Here is a 12,793-nt window from a genome sequence, read left to right on the forward strand (position 1 = left end):
TTCTGACACCCAATTATTTGTCTTTTTTGCGGTATCCGCAAAGCTATCTTCCAACACCACATTTCAAATGAGTGGATTTTTCTCTTATCCGCTTTTTTCACTGCCCAATTTTCACATCCATCCATAGGGATCAGGAATACCATGGTCTGAATGATCCTGACTTTGGTGTTCAGTGATGCATCTTTGCATTTGAGCAATGGGACTTACTCCCAGGTAAATGGGGTTAGGATTGCAGGCTTAGTCTGTTTCTTGAAAAAGAAGATTGTTTGTGTTCTGCATTTTATCATTTTTTCATTTGTTTGTTTATTGGTCTAGAAAAGCATGTCCAACAATGTCTGTATTGTATATTTTAAATTAGAACTTTAGATATGGTGCCTGTAAGACATTAAAAACACACATATACACCATGAAATAAAAAGCTTTGAAAAAATACAAGTATCCAAACCCCTGTGCTTCCTCCTTCCTCTCTTCCTTTTTTGTCATGAGGCAGAAACAAAATCCTTGCTCTAAAGATTGGAAAGAAGTGATTAATTAACCCTGCGCATCAATGAGTGAAACAGAAAACTCAGATAGGCACTTTTTTGCCTTCAAATCCTTATTCTGTTTCTTATACTCTTGCTGGACAAAGGAATATAAATCCTGCTAGATCATCCCAAAGGGCCATCTTGTCCAGCATTCTGTTCTTGCCGTGACCAACCAGATGCCTATACTTTGGGAAGCCCCAAAGGATGACATGAGGACAATAGCCCTCTCCTCCTCCTGTTCAGAGACATACTGCCTCTCCCACTGGAGGTAGTGTACAGCCACCAGGACTAGTAGTCATTGATAGCCTATCCTCCATGAATTTGTATAATCTCCTTTTAAAGCTGTCCAGGTTAGTGGCCACCATTACGCCTTCTGATAGCATAATCCATTGTTTATGTGCTGTGTGAAGATGTGCTTGTCCTTAATCTCCCAACGTCCAGCTTCATTAGATTATCCCAGGTTCTTCTATTATGAGAAACAGAGAAAAATATCTCCCTATAAACTTTCTCCATGCTCTGAATAATTCTGTACATCTCTATAATGTCCCATAGGTGTCCGCAGGGATTTTTCTGCTGGGGGTGGACAGAGTAAGTACTCCAAATTAATATAAATAGGAAAACTCATTGGAGAACAAGTCTACAATTTCTGGTAGATCTGATACCTGAATGGTGGTAAGGCCTGTGTAGACCTGGATGTGTGTGGGTGAAAACTTATATTCCAGGCCTACCCCTCCATTGGCTCTCAACAGGTAGACCTGCTGTCCATCTACAGGTGAACCTGGCATCCAGGTAACATCTTTCCATTCACCTCAGATCTTCCCCTGCCTGTCTTCATCTTCTCCAGCAATTATAATCAACTTTGCAGCCTCCTCCACAGTGCATTTCCCTAAATTAAAAATGCTAAATGCCAGGTGAACAACACTGGACTGCCCTTCAAGGCTATCATGAACATACGCTTCCTCCTTACTCCCTTCAGCAAAATGAGTAGAACAACACTGGGCTACATTGCAAGGCTGGCATAACCCACACTCTCTCAGCCACAATTATATCGCCTGCAATATGGGTATAATATGACAGCCAATGTGGTGCAGTGGTTAGAGTGTTAGACTGGGGCATGGAAGGCCAAGGTTCAAATCCCCACTCCTCCATGAAGCTCACTGGCCAATCACTGCCTCTCAGCCTAACCTACTTCACAGGGTTGTTGTGGGGATTAAATGAGGAGGGAGAGAACCACCTTGAGCTCTTTGGGAGAGGGATATAAGGTGGGATACAAATGCAGTGACTAAAATAAATAAATAAATAAATAAATGATGATGGACTTTATCTGCTGTAGCATTAACAGAGTAATTTTTAAAATATTTAAAACCTCAGAAGAAAATTTTAAAAATGTATGCAAGGGGAAGAGGACCATCGCTGCCCAGGGAGGGAGAGCCATCGGCCTGCCTGTGCTGCTGCTGCTGCTGCTCATCGCTTCTGAGCCCCTGATGTTACAGCTGCCACTGTTGCGATTCGTGGCTATTGGGACCCTGCTGTTGTTGCTGTGCTATTTGTGCTATTTGTGTGTATGAATGGTTGTATGAATGAGTGTGTGATTGTGTATGGAGTATGAGTTTTTTTATTTATTTTATTTTTATTATGTGCCTGGGGGAGAGGATAGGGTGTTGGGAGGGAGGACCAGAGGGGGCCCCAATCAGCGCAGTGACGGGTAATGGGAGGTATGGCGCTGTGAGGAGGACTTGCCAGTTAAGGGGAACTCGGCCCAGACAACTGGTGGCTGTGCTGTGTTCCGGTCCTCCTCACATCCACAGGATTGCTGGTCGTTCTACCAGCCAACTCTCGGATCTCCAGTTGCTGCTCTTTAATGCCAGATCGGTAAATAATAAAACCTCCCTCATCTATGATTTAATCATGGATGAGGCGGCCGATCTGGCATGCATTACCAAAACCTGGGTGAGCGACCTGGGAGGTATTAATCTCTCCCAGTTGTGCCCACCTGGGTATTCGGTTCAGCATCTGGGTAGATCCGAGAGTCGGGGAGGGGGAATTGCTGTGGTCTATAGAAGTTCCATCTCTCTTGTTAGGCACCCCATCCAAGTGGCTAATGGCCTGGAGTGTCTGCACATTACGTTGGGCCAGTGAGACAGACTGGGAATACTGTTGGTGTACCGTCCACTCTGCTGCCCAACAGCTTCCCTAACTGAGCTGACAGAGGTGGTCTCGGACTTGGTGTTGCGATCTCCCAAACTTTTGGTATTGGGGGATCTCAACATTCATGCCGAGGCCGCCTCTGGAGCGGCTCAGGACTTCATGACCTCCATGACAGCCATGGGGCTGTCTCAATTTGTTGCTGGCCCGACGCATGTGTCAGGACATACTCTAGACTTGATTTTTGCCACTGGAATGGGGGAAGGTGATCTGGGAGTGAGGAATCTTACATCTATTCCTTTGTCATGGACAGATCATTGCCTCTTGAGATTTAGACTCACATCGTCTTCTCCCCTCTGCAAGGGTGGAGGACCAATTAAGATGGTCCGTCCCTGGAGACTAATGAATCCTGAAGGATTTCAGAGGGCTCTGGGGGATTTTCCGGCTGATAAAACTGACGATCCTGTCGAAACCCTGGTCACTCTGTGGAATACGGAAATGACCCGGGCAGTTGACACAATCGCCCCGGTGCGCCCTCTCCATTGCAGAGCTCAATTGGCCCCTTGGTTTACCGAGGAGCTAAGAGTGATGAAGCAAGAAAGGAGACGGTTGGAGGGTAAATGGAGACGAACTCCCGACGGCTGTAATTATGCACTTGTGAAGGCCTCCACGAAACGCTATGTGAAGGCGGTGAGGATGGCGAAGAAGCAATACTTCGCCACCTCCATTCAGTCATCTTGTAACCGCCCAGCGGAACTTTATAAGGTTGTCTGGAGACTTTTACACTCTGGTTCTCCGGACGCAATATTACCATCAATAGCCCGCTGTAATGAGTTTGCGAGGCACTTCCAAGACAAGATCATAAACATCCGTCGGGACCTTGACTCCAATATTGTAACAGTTGAATCTAATGAGGTGTCCAGAACACAGTCTTGTCCTGTTTTATTGGATGAGTTTCAGTTGGTACAGCTCGAGGATGTGGACAAGGTGCTTGGACAGATACGGGCGACTACTTCCGCTCTGGACCCTTGCCCCTCGTGGCTAATAAAAGCTAGCAGAAATGGAACGGCCGGCTGGGCCAAGGAGGTAATTAATGCCTCGTTACGAGAGGGAGTGGTCCCACCTTGCCTGAAACAGGCGGTAGTGCGACCGCTCCTAAAAAAGTCCTCCTTGGACCCTGATAACTTTAACAACTATAGGCCGGTAGCAAATGTTCCATTTCTGGGCAAGGTTCTAGAGCGCGTGGTCGCTCGCCAACTCCAGGCCCTCTTGGATGAAACTGATTATCTGGATCCATTTCAATCCGGCTTTCGGCCAGGGTTTGGTACAGAAACAGCCTTGGTCGCCCTGTATGATGACCTCTGTCAGGAGAAAGACAGAGGGAGTGTAACTCTGTTGGTTCTCCTTGATCTCTCGGCGGCTTTTGATACCATCAACCATGGTATCCTTCTGGGGCGACTCGCGGAGTTAGGAGTTGGAGGCACTGCTTGGCGGTGGCTGTGCTCCTATCTTGAGAATCGTCTCCAGAAGGTGATGCTTGGGGAACACTACTCAAGTCCCTGGGTGCTCCAGTATGGGGTCCCGCAGGGCTCAGTTCTGTCCCCCATGCTTTTTAATATCTATATGAAGCTGCTGGGTGAGGTCATCGGGAGTTATGGAGTGCGTTTCCAGCAATATGCTGATGATACGCAGCTCTATTTCTCCTTTTCATCTTCTTCAGGTGAGGCTGTTGCTGTACTGAACCGCTGCCTGGCCGCGATAATGGACTGGATGAGAGCAAACAAACTGAAGCTCGATCCTGACAAGACTGAGATGCTGCTAGTTGGGGGGCCCTCTGCTCAGATGGTTGATGTCAGACCTGTCCTAGATGGGGTTACACTCCCCCTAAAGGAACAGGTCCGTAGTTTGGGGATCTTATTAGATCCGCTTCTGTCACTTGAGGCCCAGGTAGCCTCGGTGGCACGAAATGCGTTCTACCAGCTTCGGCTGGTAGCCCAACTACGACCCTACCTGGACAGGGAGAACCTAGCCTCAGTTATTCACGCTCTGGTAACCTCTAGATTGGATTACTGTAATGTTCTCTACGTAGGGTTACCTTTGAAAACGATTCGGAAACTTCAGCTAGTGCAGAATGCTGCCGCCAGAGTTCTTACTGGGACGAAGAAATTCGACCACATAACACCTATTCTGGCCCAACTGCACTGGCTTCCAATATGTTTCCGGGCCAGATTCAAAGTGTTGGTCCTTACCTATAAAGCCCTTAACGGCACTGGACCGCAATATCTGATGGAACGCCTCTCCCGCTATGTTCCTACCCGTTTACTCTGCTCGACGTCCAAGGCCCTTCTCCGGGTCCCAACCCATACAGAGGCCCGGAGAACAGTAACAAGATCTAGGGCCTGTTCGGTGGTGGCCCCCGAATTATGGAATGCCCTCCCAGATGAGATACGCCTGGCGCCTTCTCTGTCATCTTTCCGGCGCCAGGTAAAAACCCACCTCTTCACCCAGGCATTTTAAAGTATTTAAGCTTTTAATCTTATTTTTTTTAGTTTTCTTTCACTTTGTTTATATAATGTTTATATTGTCTGCGCAATACACACTTGCTGTATTTTAAATATTGTGGTTTTATCATGTTGTACACCGCCCTGGGAGCTGCTCGCTATAGGGCGGTTTAGAAATGCAAATAAATAAATAATAAATAAATAAGACCTGAGTTAGAAAGATCATTAGCTCTTGTTTTTGCTGCTACCTTTTGTTTTTGAGTTGCCATACTACTATCACAACTACATCGACTTCCTAGACAACTGAATTGTTTTCTATGGAACAACAATCACTTCTTCACCAGGAAGGACCAGCAGATATTCCAGGCCTACCACTAGAATAACAAATCAAGGGTCTAGATAATGGATGGTTCACTCTAGACCTCTCTTTGTCTACTTGACTCAATCTGCTTTCCTAAGTAAATGTCATTGCTATGACTGCATTCATTGGTGAAAACATTGACAAGTGGAAGCAAGCTAGTTTCTCACAAAACAAATGAGGAGAATAGCGCCTGCACATCAGATTCTACAAATGCTAGAAACTATTTTTAAATGGAATCTGGGGATTCTGGTTCATGGGAGGGGCCCCTCCTTGCCCCTCTGAAGATGCCTGTGTCTTGCCCCTCCTTTCTTTTTTTCTATGCTAAAAAACTCTGTGTTGTGTAACTTTTCCACGTAGGGGAGTTGCTCCTGTCCCTTGACCATTTTGGTTGCTCTTTTCTGCACTTTCCCCAGCTCTGCAATAACCATTTTGAGATGTAGTAAGTGATCAGTGTATGCAGTATTCCAAGTGTGGTAACACCATATATTTCAATAAAGGCATTATGATATTTGCAGTTTTATTTTCTATCCCTTTCCTAATGATCCTGAACACGGAGTTCACCTTTTTCACAGCAGTCACATACTCATCAAACTGCTCCCCAAGACCCGTTTCCGTGTCAGTCACTATCGGCTTGGGCTGCAATCCAATATACACTTACCTGGGAGTAAGTCTCATTGAACCTGATGGAGCTTACTTCTCAATAGACATGTTCTGGATTGCAGCTTCAGACCTCATCAGCTTGGGGGTGGGCTTTACTCCCATGCGCACCAATATATCTCATTTGTCTTCCTTCCCTTTGCAGTTTGGCAGGACCGAAGTCATTGACAACACCTTGAACCCTGACTTTGTGCGCAAGTTCATCCTCGATTATTTTTTTGAAGAGAAGCAGAATTTGCGCTTTGATCTGTGAGTTAAATAACTCTGGGCATTCTGGGTATGGATGAGAAGAAGGTGTGAGGAGAATATCAGTGAGCCCCTCCAGATGTCCCTTTTATTGTGCATTCTTGAGGATTTGTGCTCATGATGGTATTGGGGTGGTTATACACAATCCCTCTTTCAACACTTTGTGCCTGCAGAAATTTTGGTGTGGACATACTGCTTCATTTCCAGACAACAGATGTCCTGTAACATCCTGCTGAAATCCTGTGACTTTTTAAACCACCAATGTCCTGGTTTGTTTTCTTCTCTCACTTTTGTTGCTTTATAGTGCCATTGTGCCCCTCCAGATGGCACTAATGCAATAACAATGGGGAAGCATCACAGAGCAACTAATAAAGCGAAATGACGTGTGGACAGTCTAGTATTAACACACCACTAATGCACTATTATTGTGTTAATGCCATGTTGCAGAGAAGAAGGGGGAAAAAACAGTTTGGAGGGGCCCAGTGTCTGCCAATAACAAGTCTGGTTTGAGCAGCATCCTTCTACTTAGTGAGATGGTATGATGAAGAACAAGTATGTGCATTGCCCTAGCTAGGATTTGCAAAGACAGAAAGGAACCCCAGGGGCATTGAAATTCAGAAGGGTTCTTTTTATTCACGGGCAACAATAATTCCAATTAATCTCAGGATTATTGCCTTATTGAGTCAGGGTTTGTCAGTTCTCTTTTGGAATTTTTACACTGTTCCATCCTGAAATTCACTGTTCCAAAGTGCTTCCTTACTTAGTAGTTCTGGACTTGCAGTGAACATTGTGTAAAAGAGCCTTGGCCCTGCAAAAGCCTTGGGGAGTGCAAGATGATGCTGAAACAAATCTTTGCCCTAGAACCCTCCTTCACAAATTCTTGCTGCAAACTATGCTCCAGGAGTTCTCTGAATAAACAAATATTCTCTGAATATTTTGTTGCCTGTATTTGGGGTTTGATACTTGGCATACAGTGATATTTAGTATTAGACGTGCAGAGGTATGTTACAGTGGTTTTCAAACTTTCTACTTTCAGGGGAAAGTTTCTGCATCGATGTCAGCAAGGGCAACACTGCGCTTTGCAGAGGATTCTAGGACATGTTCTAAAACAGCCTTCCTTAACCTGGTGCTCTCCAGATGTTTTGCACAAAAGCTCCCATTGGCCCCAGTTACCATGGCCAATGGTCAGGAATAATGGGAGCTGTAGTTAACAGCATCTGAAGGGCACCAGGTTAAGGAAGACTGTTTGTGGGCGTGTCGTCAGTTCACACAGGACAATGCTGGGTCTCCATGTCACCAACTGTGAACTAAGTGTGTCGTAAAACACACCTAACATGCTCTTCTGGCTGCACACATTGCAAAAGAAGATCAACAGTGGTGGGCTATTTGTCTTTCAATTCTGCTTATCAGCAACAAGGGAGAGGGCCTTCTCAGTGGTGGCCCCCAAATTATGGAATGACGTTTATGACGAGGTGCGCCTGGCGCCAACACTGTCATCTTTTCAGCGCCAGGTCAAGACTTTCCTCTTCTCCCAGGCATTTTAGCATGTGTTTTATACTGTTTAAATTTTTAAATTGTGTTTTAAATTGTTTTTATAAGATCTGTTTTAAATTGTATTTGTTTTAATGTTTTTAGTTACTGTAAACTGCCCAGAGAGCTTCGGCTATGGGGCGGTATACAAGTATAATAAAATAAATAAATAAATAAATTGTTAAGGGAGCCCAATAAGCTTCCAAAGAACCCAGGGGTCTCCATAGGACAGTTTGAAAACCACTGGCATATAATTTTGACAGTATTTTATCACTGGTGGACAGTACTATTTAATAGTAGATAGTGTTTGACAGTTGATATGTAATGGTAGTATGTTTTGTTTATGGCTTTTGGTAAATAACATGAAATGGTATTTAGTATCTGCAGCATTTGATGGACAACATGCAACAGTGACACAATTTAGGTATTGGCACTTTATAAGGCTTCCTATTTGAAGTCTGTCAAAGTCACAACAATTGAGAAATGTAACAGCTGTAAAATATTCACATTTTGAGTTTAAAATGCCACATTTAAAATGAAAATTTTAATTTGCCTTTGAAATTGGAACATTCAGGCAATTTTGAATACTTGTGAACATTTGTTTCAGCTGTGGTGTGAAGGATCAGAAGGGAGTGCTGAGATAGAATCAGAGACCATACAGCCCATTTAATCACCGCTCCCAATTTAAACCTCGACTTAAAAAATGAAGCTCCCCTCAAATGTATGTTGTAAGATTTCCCTTGCCCTAATCTTGCCTTCATTCCTTTCATTAAGTCAAGGGAGGAGAAATTCCCCCTGCCCCCAAGGGCCACATTACCCATCAGGGCCTGCATGCCAGTGACTGTCAGGGCTTCTCTCTCTTTCTCCCAACCCCTCTTTTCTCCTTCTGCCCTTCTCTCTCTCTTTCTCATCTTCCCTCTCTGGCAGCCTCTCCTCTTCAACCACGCCCTCTTGCTTGCCAGTTAGGGTAGAGACACACTTGCAATTGTGCTGGCTTCAGTGCATCTCCACTTCTGTTTTCTGAACACAGGGACACACGACGCTAGTCAAACTGTGCTCCCTTTAACTCCATAACCTCAGACATTGCAGCAGCACGTTTTACTTAGAAGTCCACTTCACACAGTCTTCAAAACTGATTGGCCATCAACCCCGTTGCCACTCCAGGTGTGTCCAATGACAACACTTTGCTGTAGGCTGAGGCAGACATGGTGATTGGCCTGTTGCTTTGCTTTGGCAGTCCTAATCAGCAGTGGGGAAGAGAGATGTGTCCACTGTGGGAAGAGTAATTTCAAAACACAGCCAGAGAAAATGGACTGGCTGCTTTTGAAGCAAATAGTGTTTCTGCAGCCTAGACTTTGGGTGGGGGGGGAGTCCTTTTCATGTCAGTGGGTCTCTTTTTTTTAAGCCTAGTTGTCATTGGGGCTGGGGGCAATTTTTGGAGATTCTATGGCAGCACACAGGGTAGGGAGGGTTAACATATCCCTTCCCAGCAGCTTTTCCTGCAAATCACTCAAATGCACACACACACACCATGCCCAGAAATTAGGCTTAGGGGGAAAAGGTCTGATGCATATAAATGGGACCATTGATTGATTGACTGACTGATTTTGCCAAGCCTAACTGCTGCACAGGGGGGCATAGATGACAAGAGACTGTGGGCTGGATCCAAAGGTGCCGTGGGCCAGATCTAGTCTCCCCGCCATTGCTTTAAGTCAGCCTTCCCTAACCTGTTGCCCTTTGTGGCCATGCTGATTTGGGCAAATGAGAATTGATGTTCCAAACATATGGAGGGCACCAGGTCAAGGAAAGGAAGGCTGCTTTAAGTAATGGATAAAGGCAACAATTCAAGCCTGCTGTTCAGAGGCAAACCTGTAACAACCCGCATAAGGAAAGTAATGTGTTTGCTTTCCTACCCTTGAATACCACTGAAACTTTTATGTTGTAGTGTCCTGGCTGTTATGCTCTTATTTGCTGCATGGGATTTGCAGAACAGAAAATACCAAGACAGTACATGGCTGACATACAATGTATGATTTTTGCTTCTCTTTCCCCACAGTTATGATGTGGATTCCAAGAGCCCCGACCTGTCAAAACATGTAAGTGCATACTCCCTGGTTCTTCATGTGATCTTTTTTCTTTCCCAACTCCAGCACTGTGAATATAGAAAGCTGTCTCATGCTGGATCAGACCATTTGTGTGTCTCATATTGTCTACTCTGACTGGCAGCAGCACTCCACAGTCTCAGGCAGGCATGTTCTCCATCATGGAGATGCCAGGGATTTAGCCTGGGCCTGCTGGGTCCCTCCCTTATGTTGTAAAATATTGCTAAAATTTAGTCTTTTCTTTCTGCTAATTCTCTCCATGCTTTGGTTCATTCTCTTATGTACGTGTTTGTTTGTTGCAATTCTGTTTTAATCACCCTTCCCTATTTCCACCTTCTCTTTCTGTTTAGCATTCTGAAAAGAAGAAATTCCTACATGGACGCTGAAATTTATTGAATGGAATAAATTTCAGAATAAAGTCTCCAGGGAGCCCTGGACAGAGAAAAATAGCTCTGTTGGATTTGTGGTGTTCCATAATGATAATTTTGTTTCCCTTCATCAGGATTTCCTTGGCCAGACATTCTGCACGTTGGGTGAGATTGTCGGGTCGCCAGGAAGCCGCTTGGAGAAGCCTTTGATGTGAGTGCCCACTCTATATGTATGCTGGGGGTCTGCAGGGTCTGGGCAGCCTGGCTCTGTTCTCCTTTGCATATCTACATGGTATAAAGCTAGGCAGAAGGTTGTAGCTGTTATATTTATTTATTTTATTACATTTTTAAACCACCCTATAGCAACAAGCTCTCAGGGCGGTGTACAAGAGAATAAAAACAGGTTAAAATACAAATGAGCATAAGTACAATACAATACAAAAATATATATAAAACAAGATTAAATCAAAATAAATTAAAATTAGAATTTAAATTTAAAATTTAAAGTTTAAAATGCCTGGGCAAAGAGGTAGGTCTTTACCTGGCGCCGAAAAGATAACAAAGAAGGCGCCAGGCGTATTTCGTCCGGGAGGGCGTTCCATAACTCGGGGGCCACCACTGAGAAGGCCCTAGCTCTAGTATTTACTCTCCGGGCTTCCCTATACGTTGGAACCCGGAGAAGGGCCTCCGACGTCAAGCGCAGTGAACGGGTAGGTATATAGTGGGAGAGGCGTTCCGCCAGGTATTGCGGTCCAATGCCGTTAAGGGCTTTATAGGTAAGAACCAACACTTTGAATCTGGCCCGGAAACATATCGGTAGCCAGTGCAGCTGGGCCAGGACAGGAGTTATATGATCATATTTTTTAGTCCCAGTAAGAACTCTGGCCGCAGCATTCTGCACCAGCTGAAGTTTCCGAACCGTCTTCAAAGGTAACCCTACATAGAGTGCATTACAGTAGTCCAATCTAGAGGTTACCAGGGCATGGATAACTGTGGCGATGTTCTCCCTGTCCAGGTAGGGTCATAGTTGGGCTACCAGCCGAAGCTGGTAGAATGCATTCCGTGCCACCGAGGCTACTTGAGCCTCCAGTGACAGGAACGGATCTAATAAGACCCCCAAACTACGACCTGCTCCTTTAGGGGGAGTGTAACCCCATCTAGGGCAGGTCGAACATCAGCCAACTGGGCAGAGAGCTCCCCCACCAACAGCATCTCAGTCTTGTCAGGATTGAGTCTCAGTTTATTAGCTCTCATCCAGTCCATTATCGCGGCCAGGCAGTGGTTTAGTACATTAACAGCCTCACCTGAAGAAGATGAAAAGGAGAAGTAGAGCTGCGTATCATCAGCATATTGCTGGAAACGCACTCCATAACTCCTTATGACCTCACCCAGCGGCTTCATATAGATATTAAAGAGCATGGGGGACAGAACCGAACCCTGCGGGACCCCATATTGGAGTACCCAGGGACTCGAGTAATGCTCCCCAAGCACCAGCTTCTGGAGACGATTCTCGAGGTAGGAGCACAGCCACTGCCAAGCAGTGCCTCCAACTCCCAAATCCGCAAGTCGCCCCAGAAGGATACCATGGTCGATGGTATCAAAAGCCGCTGATAGATCCAGGAGAACCAACAGAGTTACACTCCCTCTGTCTTTCTCCTGACAGAGGTCATCATACAGGGCGACCAAGGCTGTTTCTGTACCAAACCCCGGCCGAAAGCCGGATTGAAATGGATCCAGATAATCAGTTTCATCCAAGAGAGCCTGGAGCTGGCGAGCGACCACTCGCTCTAAAACCTTGCCCAGGAATGGAACATTTGCTACCGGTCTATAGTTATCAAGATTTTCCGGGTCCAAAGAGGGTTTTTCGAGGAGCAGTCTCACCACCGCCTGTTTCAGGCAGAGTGGTACCACTCCCTCTCGTAAAGAGGCATTGATCACCTCTTTGGCCCATCCGGCTGTTCCATTCCTGCTAGCTTTTATTAACCACGAGGGGCAAGGATCCAGAGCAGACGTGGTCGCCCGCACCTGTCCAAGCACCTTGTCCACATCCTCGAGCTGTACTAACTGAAATTCATCCAATAAAACAGGACAGGACTGTACTCTGGACACCTCATTAGGATCAATTGCTACAATATTGGAGTTATAGACTGATAGTGGATGGGATCGCACAAGCCATATTCCTATATGGGATTCTTAGAGTAGCCTTTGTCAACCTGGTGCCCTCCAGATGTTTTGGACTACGACTCTCAGAGACGGGGGATTTTGCATTTCAAGCAAAATCTATTGAATTTGCACATTCCAGCACAATATGGAAACCAAAACAGCCATCGAAATTAGCACTTATCTGAATTTTGTAATG

The 12,793-nt window shown here is 45.4% G+C and overlaps 1 protein-coding gene across 2 annotated transcripts in view; it reads left to right on the forward strand.

The window, feature by feature from the left end:
• Positions 1-12,793, forward strand: part of CPNE5 (copine 5) — a 200,033-nt gene that overhangs the window by 75,132 nt on the left and 112,108 nt on the right. For both annotated transcript variants that reach the window (XM_061632533.1, XM_061632534.1), the window contains exons 4-6: positions 6,334-6,437; positions 10,021-10,060; positions 10,569-10,645. In XM_061632533.1, coding sequence (XP_061488517.1) covers positions 6,334-6,437; positions 10,021-10,060; positions 10,569-10,645 — 221 coding nt within the window. The remainder of the gene's footprint in view (positions 1-6,333; positions 6,438-10,020; positions 10,061-10,568; positions 10,646-12,793) is intronic.

Source organism: Rhineura floridana, chromosome 6 (genome assembly GCF_030035675.1).
Source record: "Rhineura floridana isolate rRhiFlo1 chromosome 6, rRhiFlo1.hap2, whole genome shotgun sequence".
NCBI classification, from domain to species: domain Eukaryota; kingdom Metazoa; phylum Chordata; class Lepidosauria; order Squamata; family Rhineuridae; genus Rhineura; species Rhineura floridana.